The sequence below is a fragment of the Varroa jacobsoni genome, unplaced genomic scaffold (assembly GCF_002532875.2).
Source record: "Varroa jacobsoni isolate VJ856 unplaced genomic scaffold, vjacob_1.0 scaffold_1071, whole genome shotgun sequence".
In the NCBI taxonomy this organism is placed as follows: domain Eukaryota; kingdom Metazoa; phylum Arthropoda; class Arachnida; order Mesostigmata; family Varroidae; genus Varroa; species Varroa jacobsoni.
The window spans coordinates 334571-350655 of NW_019213973.1; the positions used below are offsets into that span (position 1 = coordinate 334571).

The 16085-nt window shown below is 41.2% G+C and overlaps 1 protein-coding gene across 4 annotated transcripts; it reads left to right on the forward strand.

The window, feature by feature from the left end:
* Positions 1 to 130: 130 nt before the first annotated feature.
* LOC111266325 (RILP-like protein homolog) lies at positions 131 to 16079 on the forward strand. 4 transcript variants are annotated; one of them, XR_015313386.1, is made up of 7 exons: positions 133 to 2306; positions 9906 to 10072; positions 11707 to 11902; positions 12110 to 12355; positions 12536 to 12798; positions 13909 to 14010; positions 15721 to 16079. XR_015313386.1 is itself a non-coding variant. In XM_022843730.2 (6 exons), exons 1-6 carry the CDS (start codon positions 2025 to 2027, stop codon positions 15755 to 15757), a joined length of 1191 nt encoding a protein of 396 aa, XP_022699465.1. In that variant the 5' UTR covers positions 136 to 2024; the 3' UTR covers positions 15758 to 16079. The 4 variants fall into 4 exon arrangements, 1 of the variants encoding a protein (XP_022699465.1); XR_015313387.1 differs by having other exon boundaries at positions 135 to 2306; positions 11710 to 11902; XR_015313388.1 differs by lacking the exon at positions 13909 to 14010 and having other exon boundaries at positions 131 to 2306; positions 12585 to 12798.
* Positions 16080 to 16085: the final 6 nt, after the last annotated feature.

The window sequence follows — 16085 nt, forward strand, 5'->3', positions numbered from 1 at the left end:
AGGCTATATCCGCTTCCTCGTACGTTCCTATCCAATTACATTGTTTTGTCCTGCCACTAATTCCAGCAGCCCGAGGTGCGGCATCCTGTCAGGCAAAGATCCACGTCATCATTCTACACAGTGTTCACACAAGAAGGAAGGAGGGCCGTATGACGTCTGTTTACCATTACCTCAAGTGGCGAGCGGCGCTGGCGATTGGACGACTGCTGGGCATTTACAGGTCCGAACGACCAGTCCGTACGAACTGAACTACTAGGGGCAAATATTGGCAAGAATAACAACAACAGCAGCAGTGGAATTGGCTGCGGGAGCGCTTCATACGAGAAGTCGCCGCTGCCATCAAGGAAAAGTCGGGAGTTGCCAGACGGTCCAGTACTTGAAGTAGCCAGTTGTGTAAGCTGGGTAAGTTTCACTCATTGGCCAGACCACGGATGGTGTCCCCAAGCTACTCGCTTGCCCTACGTTGTAAACCAACTCTTGCTTACCGATGGGATGATTCTAGCCGCGGTTGAACAGCTGGCGCCGAACCGCAACTTATGAAAGTAGTTGTCGCAAAGGAAGAAATATCATCATGAATTTACTATTTTGCTTGTGCTTTGATTCGGTTCGTTCATCCAGGAATATCTATGAAGTAACGAGCGAGGATGTAGAAATTTTCCTGGAAATCAGTTGAAGTTCGTTAAAGTCCTCGGATCTGAATTGTGTTAGAGAACGACATTGTTCGTTGTCGACGTCAAACTCGTGTGCGCTCTAGGACGCTGGCAGCGCTATATAGGACATATGATCATTGCACAGATAATGCACGGATTGGGTGGGTGGGCTTTCAATTGACGATTCGAACAAGATCATCAAGGAGTTGACAGCGCTGAGAGAATTTGTGGCAGTGTGAGTGAGTACGTTGACCAAAAGTTCATAACCCTATGCTCATATATATATATATATATATATATATATATATATATATATGCCGGACTGAAGCTGCGGGAAATAAAGTGAGTGATGTCAATGGTATAAGTAGTGGTTGCCGTAGGGGTTGCTTGGCAGTGTTTCGCTAGAAAGTGTCCGCTGGCCGCCAGTTCGACGAGGCGGACGATACAAAAAGACGGATGTGGCGAGTGATTAACAGCGCTCGAGCGACAATGCCTAAAGGGAACGCTGTTACGAACAAATATCAGTTGACGAGCTCGGGAGCAGCTTTTAGCAATTACAGCTGTAGAAGCAGGACTGGTTATCGAGGGACCTTCTCGTTACAGCCAGTGAAACTCCGTTGCTGGCACTCTTCGACGAAAAACTGCTGCTACTAAACTTATTGCCTAAAACATTAATAGGAAAAGAGCTAAAGTCATTGAACGTGCGGCAGACAACTCAACCCGACAAAAAGCACAGACGCGACTCTGTTGACCAGTATACAGAAGCGGAAGTCTTGACACCTGCTCTGAACTCAGCTAATTCAACCCGACCTGACGGTTCGACTATAAAACGTCGATTTGTTAATCACCTACCGCTCGTTCGAACGTTTCTCATCGTGCCATAAAGCCAAATCGCTCATTTAGTACAGAACTTCTCAGTGTGTTCATGGTTTGTGCTTGATGCTTGCATGACCAGTGCCTAAGTCAGCTAGCGTCCCACTCGGTCTGTGTAATCCTCTATTAAGTGTTGACTTCTTAGCCGTTTCCTGCCGCGATAACAACAACAACATGCGAAGGCCACAGCCGCAGCCGTAGGAAAATGTTCCTTATTCTAAGTCGAGGAAATCCGTGAGAGCGCGTACAAGAACTAACGTAATGAAAAAGACAGGCGTCGTCTCATGTCGTTCATTCGTCGCATGTCAATGTGTTCATCATTGTAACATGGCCTTGTAGTCGCCCGCAGTAGTGCGCCGTGGCAGCGGCGCCCAGAACATTCTTCGAACAATTGTGATAGTTAGGAAAGTAAACAGCCATTGCAGCTGGTGCGGCGTTCGCAGGTTCATCTTGTACATTAACCACGAACAACGAACATTGTTGTTTGTGGAAACAGCGGAAATGGACGGTAACGCCCATCTTCTGTCGAAGTGCTCGACGCAGGAGGACGTGTACGCGCTCAGTGCTGATATTGGCCAGGAAGTCGAGCGACTTGTCGATGGGTTCGGAGTGGACGCGGCGTCGAGCCTTGTTCCGAAACTCATTCGCGTCCTTGAGTTGCTCGAAGCAGCTGTCCAACAAAATGAGACCCTCAGAGGAGAGGCTGACCAGTTGTTTCAGACAGTATGCCAGCTAGAATATGACAAAAAGGAAAAAGCCCAGTTTCGGAAAAAATTCGACCAGGTAAATACGGCAATCTCTAACGACAACAGCAACAACAATTATCTATACACACAGTAAAGCAACCTGTATTTCGACAAAGAGAAAATTAACGAACTAGCAGAAACTGTTGCGGGTTAATAGATTGAGCTAATTCTACTCATGAGTCGTTGTCAGCCACCGTTTGTATATAATAAATGCATACATTAGATAAAAACGACGGACAAGCTGCGAGCTGTCGTATATGAACGACACGTGTATGTGAACTGTATTAGGTGTTGCATGCTAAAGCCTTGAGTGTATTGCGTCCAAACGTTCTTACGCGTCTTGGGAATTGTTAAGGGTCGAACCAATGTTGAGCATGTTACGTTGGCTAGCGTTATAGGGATAAGTGTAATAAATTCTAGTAATCTAATGGCTGGTTATTGTTCCTGTCATGTATTTGAAACGTGTGCTGTTTCATTAGAACCATTGAGCCGAACCACAGCAAATAAGTCTGTGTCTAACTTGGAAGTTTTATTCATGAAATGTAAAATAGTCCTTCATTTGCGATTCTCGTTAGTATTGCCTTATAGATTATGAAAACATCACTATTAGGCTATGGGTAAATTTGACTATCCACATCTTGGATCGAGACTGTTTTTATAGGTGAACCCATGTTAGTTGCATTCAAGGACTGCTTGGCACATGCATGCTTGACATGATGAGGATTGAAATAGCTGATACGGTATGAAATAAAGCAAAATCAAAGGTTGGTCTGACTCATTGAAATTATGAATTGATTGTGTACATTAAGTCCGAGTGGGCGAGAATTTTTCGTAATTATTTTTTCTGATTCATTGAAAGCTAACGACACGATCAACCAACAGTCCAGCTTCGAGCGAGGTTTTTGCAAGTACATGTTTTTTTCTTTTGGTTGTTTAAAATAAGATCGTGCTCAAAAATTAATGCTCAATATCTGATTCAGATATCAAATGTTGCACTTCGGTCTTTACGTTGGAATTGCTCAATTTGGTACGCGCCATATTCTGTTCGAACAAATCCTCGGAAGATACTTAGGCTATCTTTTATAGAACCGGTAATTTGTAAACACAATATGTAAGACGCTAGATCTCTAAGCGAGTGTATATGGTGTTTCGCGTGTACAGACAATATCACAATAGCCACCGGCACTGAAAACTGACGAAAGTGTTCCATGCGTCTAATCGATATATGTTTATAGTCTAACATAATCGTTTTCAAATGGAAAAGTTTACCTTTCTAGCGCCACACAACTGAAACTTTCGAGTATCGTTTCAGTGCCGACGAAGCATTCGCCGTAAATTGTACCGTACCGCGTATTATATGAATTTTTTTTTTATCGTGGGGCTTCATAACCTGACGCCTCGTTTTCAAAATTACGTTGCTGTTCAAGCTGTAGCCTACGAATGTATCTACAATACTTTGAATGTAAGCTATACACTCCATCAGCACATTGCTTATCTGTAAATATGCTTCTCTAAATCTTCTATTAAACAATAACCGGCATTTTCCATTCTCTTCCCTTTCGTGGTTATATTAAGCAATCATCTTTTTTCCTTGTCTGCTTCTTTCTATACGGCTCGAAACTCGGGTGAGCACAGTACATAGGTTAGGCGCTCCCAACTGTTTTCTATTGCTCGCAATAGGTACGTTCACCTGGTTTCACTAGATGCCGATTTCCTACTCAGTAATTGTACATGGAGCTCCCTCCGGCCAGGCGCAAGCAACTGAGGCCCACATATTTATTTAAATCCTAGTTTCGTACCAGGATCCCGTTTTTGCTAAGAATGAAGTTTTCAGGAATCGTGAAGCCACTGATCAATGGTCATGAGCTTTTGTCTTATGGTATTCCCTGTCTTTCCGGTGCAGCTTCTTATTGGTCGACAGTGTGCCCAGCGTTCGCATGCACGAACGACAGATGGCGGGGTGACTTATCTTTGCATCCTAATCTATGAACAGGAAATGGCCCTTAGAATGAGCTGTTAATCGCTTGATGGAATCGACCCTCACGTATCGCTCTATAGTAGAATCTTCACGATGACCATATGCAGTGGGTATTACGTCTTTGTTCGACCCTCCTATTGGCTACCTGGTAGTTTCTACTATTGCAGATAAAATAAAGATTCTGTGAAAATGTACAGGACGTTCATGTATATTTTGTCCTCGGCAGCCTTTTGTGAAAGACGTTTCTTGGATATGCCATATATATAATGTTATCCATTGAATGTATGTCACTGGTCGGGTCTCCTCATGCAACTACCACATGATCACTTTACACAGGAATATGCCCACAGATGCGCTCGATTCGCTGAGCTCATTATTTTGCAACTACCCAATCAGAACGCAAGACTCTGTGGGTGCATAAAAGAATTATGTTAATATATTGTAATTAGAGGTGAGCAGCCTGTGCGCATGGGCTACACCTAACGGTAGTTGTACCAAAAAGTTGTTATCATTTTCTTTGTAAAATGCGTCCATTACGTATCATTTTTGTGAAACAACTTACCTATTAGAATTTGATGTGGCATTGCGGGTTACGCCCGTTAGGGGGCGTTTGTAACATATTTGAAAGTGAATACGATGACTTTTCTTTCTATCTATCTTGTCATAAAAGTCCTCCGTTTGTGACTGATGTTCTCCTTGACGACTGACAGTAAACTGTTGAATTCCTGTTTTGACACGTAAATAAGAACAACAACTTGCATAGTTATTTACTTCCTACGCGAGTGGAAACTGTAATTAATAGGCCACTTCTTATAATAAGGCGCATCGAGTGCAAAGGTACCTATTTAAAGCTCGCAGAATGAGACTGAAATAACAAAGAACTATTTGGAGTATCTTTTGAAGGTGTAGATAATTATAAGATTGGCGTTTTTATTACTTCATTTCTTCATTTTTTTGTCTTCTGATGTAATATACTGTTAGAAAGCTCTACATCATTGTCATCCTTCTTCTTCAAAATTCTTTCCCTGCTTCGATTTTCAAAAATGCCCGTGTCGAGTAGCACAAGAGCAGTGTGATTTTTCTTTTGTTTTGCACTTCGGTCAAAGAAACCGCTGAAATAACTAAACTGATTTTTTTTTAATCGATAAAGCCCAGCCCAATTGATATTTGTAAAACACTTCAGATGGTGCCATTGTGTAACTTCAATGGGCGCCTACTTCTACTGCTCGCATTTCGAAATATTTAGCTATCGGTCAAAGTTTTTCGACTTCATTAGTACTGAAGCTTTTGTAGTAATGACACTTCTGATCGTGAATCAAGTAACACGAGTCCGAGTGGCGTATCGGTCGCTCGGATATGGGAATCTATATATAAAAGCAAGTAACATAAAGTAGGCTACCTTGTATCTCCTATTATAATTAGCCCTCAATCTCTGCGCGGTTAGATTCCTTGTCGGAAAGAGTGTTACGTTAGCGCATACATTAACCTCTTTAGCGGTCGATTCAACGCTTGCATTGCCCGTGCGCCCATCGCATTACGAATCATCCGTAATCGCGGATAGACTTATAGCAAGTAGTGCCAGACAATCTTTTTTTTTTCTCATTAACATCAAGTGCCCATACGCGCTGAACAACGTTTTCATCTGTGTTACATGTTGGGTTATTTTAGTTGCCGACAATCTGAAAAATCATGTGTTAGGAAATATACTTCTAATGAAAAACTTCTCTTCCAAACAAAGGCTATGTTAGACATTAGCTAGTTTGCCAAGGAATAGCCAGACCTTTTGCGGTTTGATTGCGTGGTCGTTTTTACCATCTTTTGCATTTTAAACGGTCGAAGTATTCAGTTGCAACTACTATTTTTTATGCCGCTGCTCCGGGTGAGGTATCGTCGTCGATTCGACGACATGCTAGCGGCACTAACGATACTGTGGTCTGCATGGCCAGACGGAAATATCGTGCGGAGGGGGCGGTACCGGGAAAGATTTAGCTTCGTCACGGCTTGCCAGAGTTCTGGATGCCTTCAACAGCTTTCACCGTCAGAAAGTTGTTCAAAAAGCGTGAACACTTCTACCATACTGCTGGAATCGCCATTGCCGTCGCTCTTGCCAGAAACGATGTTAGACGCTCAGCCACAATCATGCACTGTGTGGCCACTAGTCGCTATCGCAGTCAGCGTTCTTCCTCACTAACACTACGGACAGGTATCAGTACAGACATGAGGTGTTGGGATGATGCGCGCGGGTTGGCATCATGAAATCGGCAGCAGAACGTATACGATACATAAGGCAACTGTACCTGTTCCGCTTCTCCCTGACGCTCGCCTTCAAACAACAAGCATATCAGCTACTACATACTACCCGCAATAATAACACTATTAACATCAAACACCTACTATGCATATTGAGGTAAAGGCAGCAAAATGCATTGACAGGCAGAAACAATGGGTCCGTCGATCATTCAATGGTTGTGTATTGCCATATAGGGAAGTCAACACGGACGGGACCTAAGCGACAAGCGATAGCAAGCATGCAGTGACCGGACGCCCGGTTTTGACTCATCCGTCCACCAAGTTCTGTTGTGTACATCACAAGCAGCTATTATCGTCAGACATCGCTCCTCATGGTTAGACATGTTGACATGGCTCAGCTAGCCATATGGGTACTCTGCAATCATGATTTGGACAATCGCATCAATTTTTTAGCGAGCGGCAGCAAATCAGCCGCATGTTGACTATTAGGACTACTTCGACGACAGCCGCATGGTGGCTTTTCGGACACTAACCGATATACGTATAGTGCCTGTAGAAGGCAAACGAGTCTATGTATTTTAGAATATACGGCATACGTTTACATACTGTATCGATATTACTCAGCGATGTTCGATTGTCAGACACAGATTGTGCGTTCCTGTTGCACCAACGATTGTAGCCGTGTTCAATGTTTGAGGGACGTAGAATGAATCGTCGGGTTACCCGGACGGAGTCTCGATGCGCCCCTGGCACGAACCAGGCAAATGACCAACCATGCATGACTATCGTCGGCCACGACCTAGTGTATTATACATGCAGTTACTCTATTAAACTTAAACTTAAATGGGAAATCCTTAGAAAAAAATCCCCACTAGCTATAAGCTGCAAAAGCTCTACCCCTCAGTTTCGAGTTCGCTGAAATATATATACGCTGCTTGATGAGAACATTGTATTTTGACCATGCTGAACGGAGCTTTGATTACGTTACACTAGCGGAACACAGTACGCTAGCCTTTAGTTGAGTTTCTCTTTTTCTTAGATATAATGGAAAAATGCAAGCGTCTTCAAGCGGTCATGAATATCATGTATACTACAAAGTGTAGTAGTAAGTGGTACGCCACTTTATTAGTTCCCTATCACGGTTAAACCTAAACATTCTGATAATCGATCGTTCTTACAAACACTGTTTTTAACTATTTGATCGACGTGACCCATGAACGATATTGACTGTGATTTTTATCTCTCTTAACTTAAAACCTAATGCCTTAGTAACATCTTTAAATACGAGCGCTAACAATTTTCTAATTTCCATTGTTAATACATTTGGAGTAGAGGAATTTCCCCTACACGGTGATTGTTTTTTATTTGTTCTTATAAGGAATCGGGTAGACATTGGGCCCGACGCTTGGGAATATTTCTCGAATCACGGTCTCGTACGTTACATTACGCCGTTGAGCTGTTACAAACGGATGAATACTACAAGGAGGATGATACCACAAGTCGCTGTCGTTAAAAACGTTCGACACCGTCATAATATAAACAACAGTTCGTCATGGCTGCATGCGTTTACATGCCACGATTAGGCTGGGAATGCGCTGAGTTGGGGTACCGTTGCTGTTCATATCTTTTTGTTTCATTTAAAGGTACCTTGCCAACACGCAAGCGAGTCGTGAAAAGAAATCTGCTATTGTCATGTCCAGATGCTTGTTATGAGGGATGTACATATTAATTTTACACAAATCAGTAATATATGAATTAAAGTAATCTGTATACTTAGGAGCTATCTAAAAGCTTTCCCTTATTGTATATTGCGTGACCACCAACGATCGCTCTATTGTGAGCGTTGAATAATACGGTTACCCGCGAATAGTGTTTATATGCAGCTGGTATTTTTTCGAAAGGATGGCCTAAACTGCTCGTGCTAGAAGGATCGGGCATGTTCTTGGACAAAGATAAGAGTGTCTAGATTTTTGACTGCAGAACATACTCTGATGGGCAGACCAAAAGGAAATGGATGGTGCGACCTAATCGGTCCTATATCTAGACACTATATTTACCGAACAAGCGATTTCAAACTGTACTTGTTCGTACGCCACTGCCGATAGACCATTCCTGGGTTAATTTATCAGAGTCATCTATCTTATACACTTTATTATTATTAATTGGCTTGTCGTACGTATACGAGGTCGCTCCTGATATGAACAAGATAGCGATATGGTAGAGTGAACTTTACCCAAAACACAGATTCAGACATGTGTCGTATTAAAAAGATGCCATCTATTATCGGGTTTTTATGCGAACGTTTTAAGTAAAAACGTTGAAACACGTTTTGTGAAACAAAGACATATTTTTCAATAGCGAATATAACAACAAAAGCAGATTTTTCTAGTTAGTTTATCTAATGTGGAATCGACCGTTTGATCTTTAATATACCTTTATATACAACAACTTTAATGTACCTGAAGGTTAATTCATCCAACAGGCCACTCTTTTAAGGCAGATGAAGCTACTGTAACACCGAGTTTACGCTTATCTCTGTTATATTATCCTAGGAAAATAAATCTGAAACGTACTCGTCATCTTTCACCTATACCGTGTAAGTTAAACTATCTGACAAGTTAGCTTTTTAAGTCGACTTTTACCTAACTTGGCGCTAGTTGCTTCATATTTCGAAAGAGCGATTCTGGGCTACCAGAGACACTCAATAATTTTTGCTTATAGGAAAAATTCTCAATCTAGAAATCTAGAAATAGGTCTTAGTAGGAGTCTTTTAGCTGCTCTATAGCTTCTAGCGTAATAGTCGATGATATTGCACTTCTCCCTCTTTTTTCGAATCGATCCGAACGACCTAAGTAGGCATGAAAATATCGGATCATTGATTCGCATATCTGGCCCAAAGGAAGTTGAAGGTCAGTTGCAACGTTACTCAGAAAGAAGTCAATATGACCTTTAAATAGATGAACTAAAACGTAACTACGTCTCCAATAGAAGAGTTCCTAGTGGGTGTGTTTGATATGTCAGCTTCCATCTGTTTGAAAAACAGTATATATATACATAAGAATGACATGAAGTCTGTTCTTAGTATGGAACCAGTTCACTAATAACATGTCAACGTGCATCGTGATACGACAATGTACCATTTTTGTGCCTAGTATGACAAATTACCCAAGTGTCTAACTAACGTGCGGCTACGTAAAAATTTTACAAAAATAAAATAAAGCACAAAACCCTATGAAACAAATTCCACATAGGTGAAACCTCTCCGTAAGAGCTCCTAAGGTATCCAGGACGTTTGTTACTCAACGAGAAATATAAGTGTTTAATTAAGGTTAAGTCACGATATTATGATAATACTAAACACATCTATCAAATAACGAAAAATCCGTCAATATTTTTGCGTGTTTTCAGGAGCTCGAACAAATTGAAGATATGTGGCGTAGTGAAATGAACGATTTGTCGGGTCTCGTAAGTCGGCTACAGGAGGAGAACTCGAGACTCAGCACGTCGCTACGGGAGAAAACTAACCTCCTTGGAGAAGGCCATGATGACTCGGATCGTTCCGAAGGACACTTCAGGTTCGTGATTTTTCCAGGTTTCTTCTTTTGCGTCACTTACTTTTCCTAGTAAAATGGCAGCCAGCTTTTCTACGATTCTTTCTATTTGTGAACTGACTCCAATATATTCATTCGTGATGGTGAATTTGTAGAATTCATATTTCTTCAAATCGGATATTTGTATAACTTTATAGCGTATTTGATGCAAACATTGACAACAAGTTCGCCAGTTGAAGGGTTGCACGCACAGAAAGATTCTTTTGTGGCATAAATCAAATATTCGGGGATGTTGGTGTTGCAATAGCAGCAAACAAACGACTTAGAGAACACTTAAAGGCAAAAAATCATTAACAGGTGTGATGAATAATTTGGCACGTGCAGAGCGTTGAGGTAGTATTTGCCGTTGTGATGAGATCATGCCCTGACAGTGGTGACAGTACCTCGACAGGATGCTGAAGCCTGATATAAGGTCGGTTGACAGGATGACCTGTTCAGGCCTTACTTGACTAAGGCAAAAAACACACAGTCGAAGATTGTTAACCACACTAAGGAATTCATGATTAAAAGTTGCAATCTAATCTGATGCTGATTCAAATTTCGGCTGGGTAAAACACTGAGGGATTTTCAAACTGCGGCGGCAAACAACTTCATCAGTCGTATTTAACATGTTCGTTGAGTATTTTATTGTAGCATGATAATCTGACAGCAGTGAATGAGCAAAGCACAGAAAGAAGGTTCCATATTTCCAGATGTTTAGGTTATAGAATGTGAGCGTAGCTCCGTCGTCGAATAATGTGCCACATACAGCTGGTTAGCTTTGAAAACTCGCTAATTTTTAATAGAGAAACAATTATATTAGATGTCATTGTTAATCTCAGGCAAGTAAACCACTGTACTACTAGCAGCATGCAATAGAGTTCTCAGATTAGGCGAAAATAATATCCGCTATGAGATACATTACAGCCAATCGGGCGTTTCATTCAGGTGAAGGGAAATCCTGATGAAGTAGATTTGCTCGAAGTAGTTTACGTTTGATCCTGAGCTTCGTGTACGCTAGAACGATTCACCTAATGCATGAAAATCGCTCAGATTTTTCGTATCATCGATGTTAAACCACGCTTCTACAATTAACTATGCTAAACATGCATAGTTAGATAAACCGTTACATACTCGGTATTTCATTGTCGAAAAATGCTCGATCTAAATAATGTGTTTCCCATTGTATTTTCAATCCTTTTCAGTTATGTAATCAGTTAACCACTTCCCAATAAGAGAATACTAATAGTCTATGCTGGCCTTTTTTTGCTGATCACCTGTCATTTTGTCAGATCTTCAGCAGCAATATATCGGCTTCGTTGTGTCGATAAAAAGCTATCTGGAGCACCCGCTAACTTCAAGTTTAGAAACCTAGGGTTCTAGTGTCCAGTGTTTTTCCAGAGCAAATGGTTGACTGGCTAAATTGATTAAAGAAAGTACTTGCTTAAGATTTACTCTAGTTAGACATTAGATTAGCTTATAGTATGAAACTAATCAACACTTTATACTAATAATTGATGTAATGGTTTTCAGTCTAATTTTTTATTTTCCTTGTTCTCGTGAATATGAAGAGTGAAGAACAACATAACATCTTGTGTGTTTTGTACCTATTTTTCTAGTAGGTCCGGTGTTACAAGCCTAGCTGATAGCAGTCACGGAGGAGGCGGTCCGGATAGCGGTGTGTTTACCAATGGAGGCCTGTCGCAGTCAGATATCGATATGCTCAATCGGCTCAAGGAGGCCTTCAACAAACAGGCCAGCCAGCTGCACTCGTACGAAAGTGAACTCGCACAACGATTAACGGATATTCAGAGCGTGAGTTTTATTATCTTGGGATATGCATGTCCGTACTTGTAGGATATTCGTTATAATTGTTATTTTTATATATACATATATAGCGTATGCTCGAATGACGTACGCTTTTACTTATGACTTCTAATCAATTTACATGATACTAACAACAATGTTGTTTACACCTTAGGTATGAGTAATTATTCACGGTTGACATTGCCATCGTTGCAGCTAAAGCATCAAGTCGAGCGTCTTCGACGGAGCGGGTTGGACAGTGTACAACGGGTCCGTCAGTTGGAGCTGCAGTTGGGACGGTCCGCAGATGAGCGTGAACACCTCATCCGTCGACTAGATGAAGAACAACGTGAAAAGGAACAGTTACGCCAGGAAATCAATAAGGAGAAGCGAGATGCTCAGGATGAATTGCTCGAAGCTGTTATTCGGCTTTCACCGCCTAGTCCCACCGAATACAAAAAGGTAACTAACTTGCTGTTTACAGAGATGAGCAATGCCAGTTTTGATTAACCTGCCGTGAATTAGGTACCTGCGTTCACAAATAACGACGTTTTCTTTGGTACTGTGGTTCTTTTTTTAATACGATAGAATTCAATACATTTGAGTACAATTTTCTTGTCTTTTTGATGCTGGCTAAAGTAGATGTGCCAAGAGAAAAAAGAACTTGAAGCTCGAGTACGATTTCTCGAAGGTGAACTGGAGTTCTACAAGCCGCCGGTTGCGAAGACGCCTTCTGAGGATTCTGGCGGCGAGGAGACGGAAGCACCTGAATCATCACGAAAAAGCCGTTACCCACCGGATGACGTAGATCTACCCGTTCAGGGTCCGATCAATCGCGAACCTGAAGATAAGCTCGACTATTCGGATTTTTCCCACGGGGGCAGCTCATTGAGTATCAAACGATTGTAAGTTCTCCTATTGTACGAACATACCATATTAACTAGTGACTTTTGAAATGTTTGTATATATCTATTCAAAGCTTTACATTTAACAATTATCATCCTATCCTAACGGTAAATGCCTGCACTTTCATTTTTCTACTTTCTGCTAGTCAATATGCCTTTCAATATGCCAAATACACATTGAAAATGTCCAGTATAAATATAACTCTAAATAGTTGTTCATTATATATCGTTTTCTAGATCAGACCTTTGTATTATTGAAATAACTCAATGTCATCGAATTATTTTTTTTATTTATCTTGCGTTGATGTTAGTTAAACTTTGCACAGCAGTTAGAGGTTTATATTTTAATCTTACCAACTAGATCATGTGCGAAGTAACCGCATGCTTACTCTGTGCGATGTTCAATGTTTAACAAGAATATCTAGCTCTGATTGAGGTAAAGTGAGTTTGTTATTACACGTAGTTGACTAGAAATTGCCAAATTTCTGTAAAAAAAAAAATTTATCCGCTTTATATGTGTATCTCCAGTACTTTGTCAGATGCTTTACCATTTAATTGCATTATCGGCCGACACATTTGAATACAATTCTAAATCATTCGTGTTGATTACGTAACATTCTGCACGAAAAATACCCTCGTAAACTATCAACTAAACCTGTGTAAATGATTGAATACTAGCGCATGTTCCGCTCTTCCGAGCCCGTAAGCTTGTGAAATATATTTGATCACACCATTTAATTGAAGAGTTTCATGATTCTTCATCGTCTTCACCGGTGTCCTCAGCTAAGCAACGTTTAACTTATTTAGTGTATCAATAGGAGACAGCTAAGGCTTGACCTAATCAATGCTCATGCCTAGCGAGATCTACCATACAGCTACTAAGTGAACCATATTCCATTTTAGCTGCTTGCGAACATAATAGAACAGATTCATTCTGAGTAAAGGTGATCAGTGTCGCTGAGTTACGCACCCGTTTGAATTCGCGCAATTAACAGCTGCAAAAAAAAACACTCAACAATGGATGCATTTGGCTAAATCGATAGGAAATACAAACTTGTAAGCTCATTGTTACGCATACGTTAGTCGTGCGTAACTTTTTCCTCCCTTTAGGGTGATGCGTTACACAAGGCTACTTCGGTTGGACAGTTTCTGATTTGCCTTGAGGGGTGTCCTTACGGGAAAGGGCCGGAAGCAAGGCAGAGCAAGAAGATGGTAAGACGGTTTGAGAAACCTGGACCTAACCTACTATGTGAACGAAAGATTATTGTCGGTAGACGTAATCGTGATGACTACTTTATGTGTGAGTTTTAATCTAATTACACTTCCAGCTAGCCTTAGCATTGGCCTAAGAGCCGACAGCTGTGAGAGGTCGCAGCGCACCTATATTAGGCCGTCCAAATAATGAGACAGTGTAGTTCGCGTGTGAAAATTCGTACTGCTTCCAAACGTGCATGCAAATTTCTGACAAATTCAGCCAGGCCTTGGTTGGGGCTTGGTCCTTCAGTAGGAAGCTATGCGAGTTGGGGTGTCTTTTTGATATGCAAAAGTGCCTTTGAGATAGAAAATAGACTAAAGACTTTCATAAAAGACTGAAAGGGAAATCAAGTCGAGGTTCATGAGACGCTTAATATATGGTGTCAATTCAATATCTGATAATATATGTGCTGTAATATATGGTCAGACCAGTATATAGCTCTACAGAGAATAACTGGCAGTTTGAACTTAGCGCCGGCTAAGCAATTCATTTGAGAAAGTAAGTCATTAGCATACCTAAGGGCCGGATAGAGCACAGATCGTTTACTACATTTATAGCGGACTTCGTATAGTAGAGGTTTCGAATACACCAAAATACCTATTATAATGTGACCCATGAACACATTAGCATGTAACCCTGTTATAGAATAGATCGACCTTAATGCGACGATATCATTTTTATTCTGTCTACTACCCTCCCTCCCTTCCTCTCTCGCTCCCCTCCTCCTCCTCCTCCTCCTCCTCCCTGCCTTTGTCGCCTAGCTTTTAGTCGTAGATAATCCCTCGTGCATGGCTGACTAAAGACCAATTTCTCGGATGATGAAATGTACTAGTAGTCTCGACCCTGAGACTGATTGCGCTGGTTACAGTTTATCCGTGCCGTCGTATTTGCATGAGATCCTTGTTCATATTTTGCTTTGTAATCTATACGATGCTACTTCCTTGTCTTTTATCGTATGTTATAATGTCTACATGCGGTAGGATTTTCTCAACATGGCTAGATTTATGTTCCGATACAGCACGTTTTATAGGTCTTATGTTTACGTTGGCATAGCAGTTAAGTACGCATATAGAACACAAACAGGGTGTTCATTACTTTATATATACTCTAAACGAAATAACCTAGCTCAAATAGCTGATAATCGATAGCATTCTTATAACAAAAAATTTGCCGGTGCACCCGACAGGAAGAACGAAACGGATGTCGATTATAAGCTGGTCTTATAAAATGTAAAGCGTGGACGTTTCTAGAACTCCATTATATTTCACAGGAGACTGTTTAGATCTCTCGTCAGTTTTTTAACATTCAACGTCAAAAGACGTCATTGGACGCTATCTTCCTGTCAGTTAACTGTCTGATATTAACTCTGAACGCATTTCTAATCGACTACCCCTTAAGCATATCTCAATTGCTATATATATGTGTATCTTCCTCTATCGTTTCATAGTCGTTATCAATTTGCTCTCTTAAATTATATTTCCGCACTTTATCGTATTCCAGTTCTAACAATGGTTTTCTATTTTCCTCTGCGCTTTGGTTTGTCTCGTTGAATCTTTTTTTCTGTGTGCGTACTTGTGCGCTTACCAACCCGGCTTTCTGTGGATCCGGTTTATTTTTTCTCGCGCGGAACTCGAAAAACCCTCAACATACGTACGGTATCCGAACAGCTTTCCAAAACTGTTATGGTCATCGCGGAGGAGCTGATGGACATGCGTGCTTGCCAATCACCACCCTCGCCGTCTTCCGTGCCGCCAGAAGTACTGCCTCCAGAAAGTGTTGGGTGGCTCGAGCCGATTTTTTCTGGACCGCGGAGCGTGCTATTCGTGTTCGACGTGGCCGTCGCCCCACCGTCGATCGGGGAGCTCCTCAACGACCGGAAAAACAATTCTTGATCATTCCTGCGTGATACTGTCGGCACTACTACAAGTATAGAATTACAGAGAGTACTAGTATAAACATAGTACACTTGAGAGAAGTTTCACCGTATTTAAACAGCAAAAAATGGCAGAGCCATATAGCATATATATATATA

Coding starts and splice junctions, on each gene's coding strand:
- LOC111266325 (XM_022843730.2), top strand. CDS start 2,025: ATGGACGGTAACGCCCATCTTCTGTCGAAGTGCTCGACGCAGGAGGAC. Junction 10,073..11,706: donor CGTTCCGAAGGACACTTCAG/GTTCGTGATTTT, acceptor CTATTTTTCTAG/TAGGTCCGGTGTTACAAGCC. Junction 11,903..12,109: donor GATTAACGGATATTCAGAGC/GTGAGTTTTATT, acceptor CCATCGTTGCAG/CTAAAGCATCAAGTCGAGCG.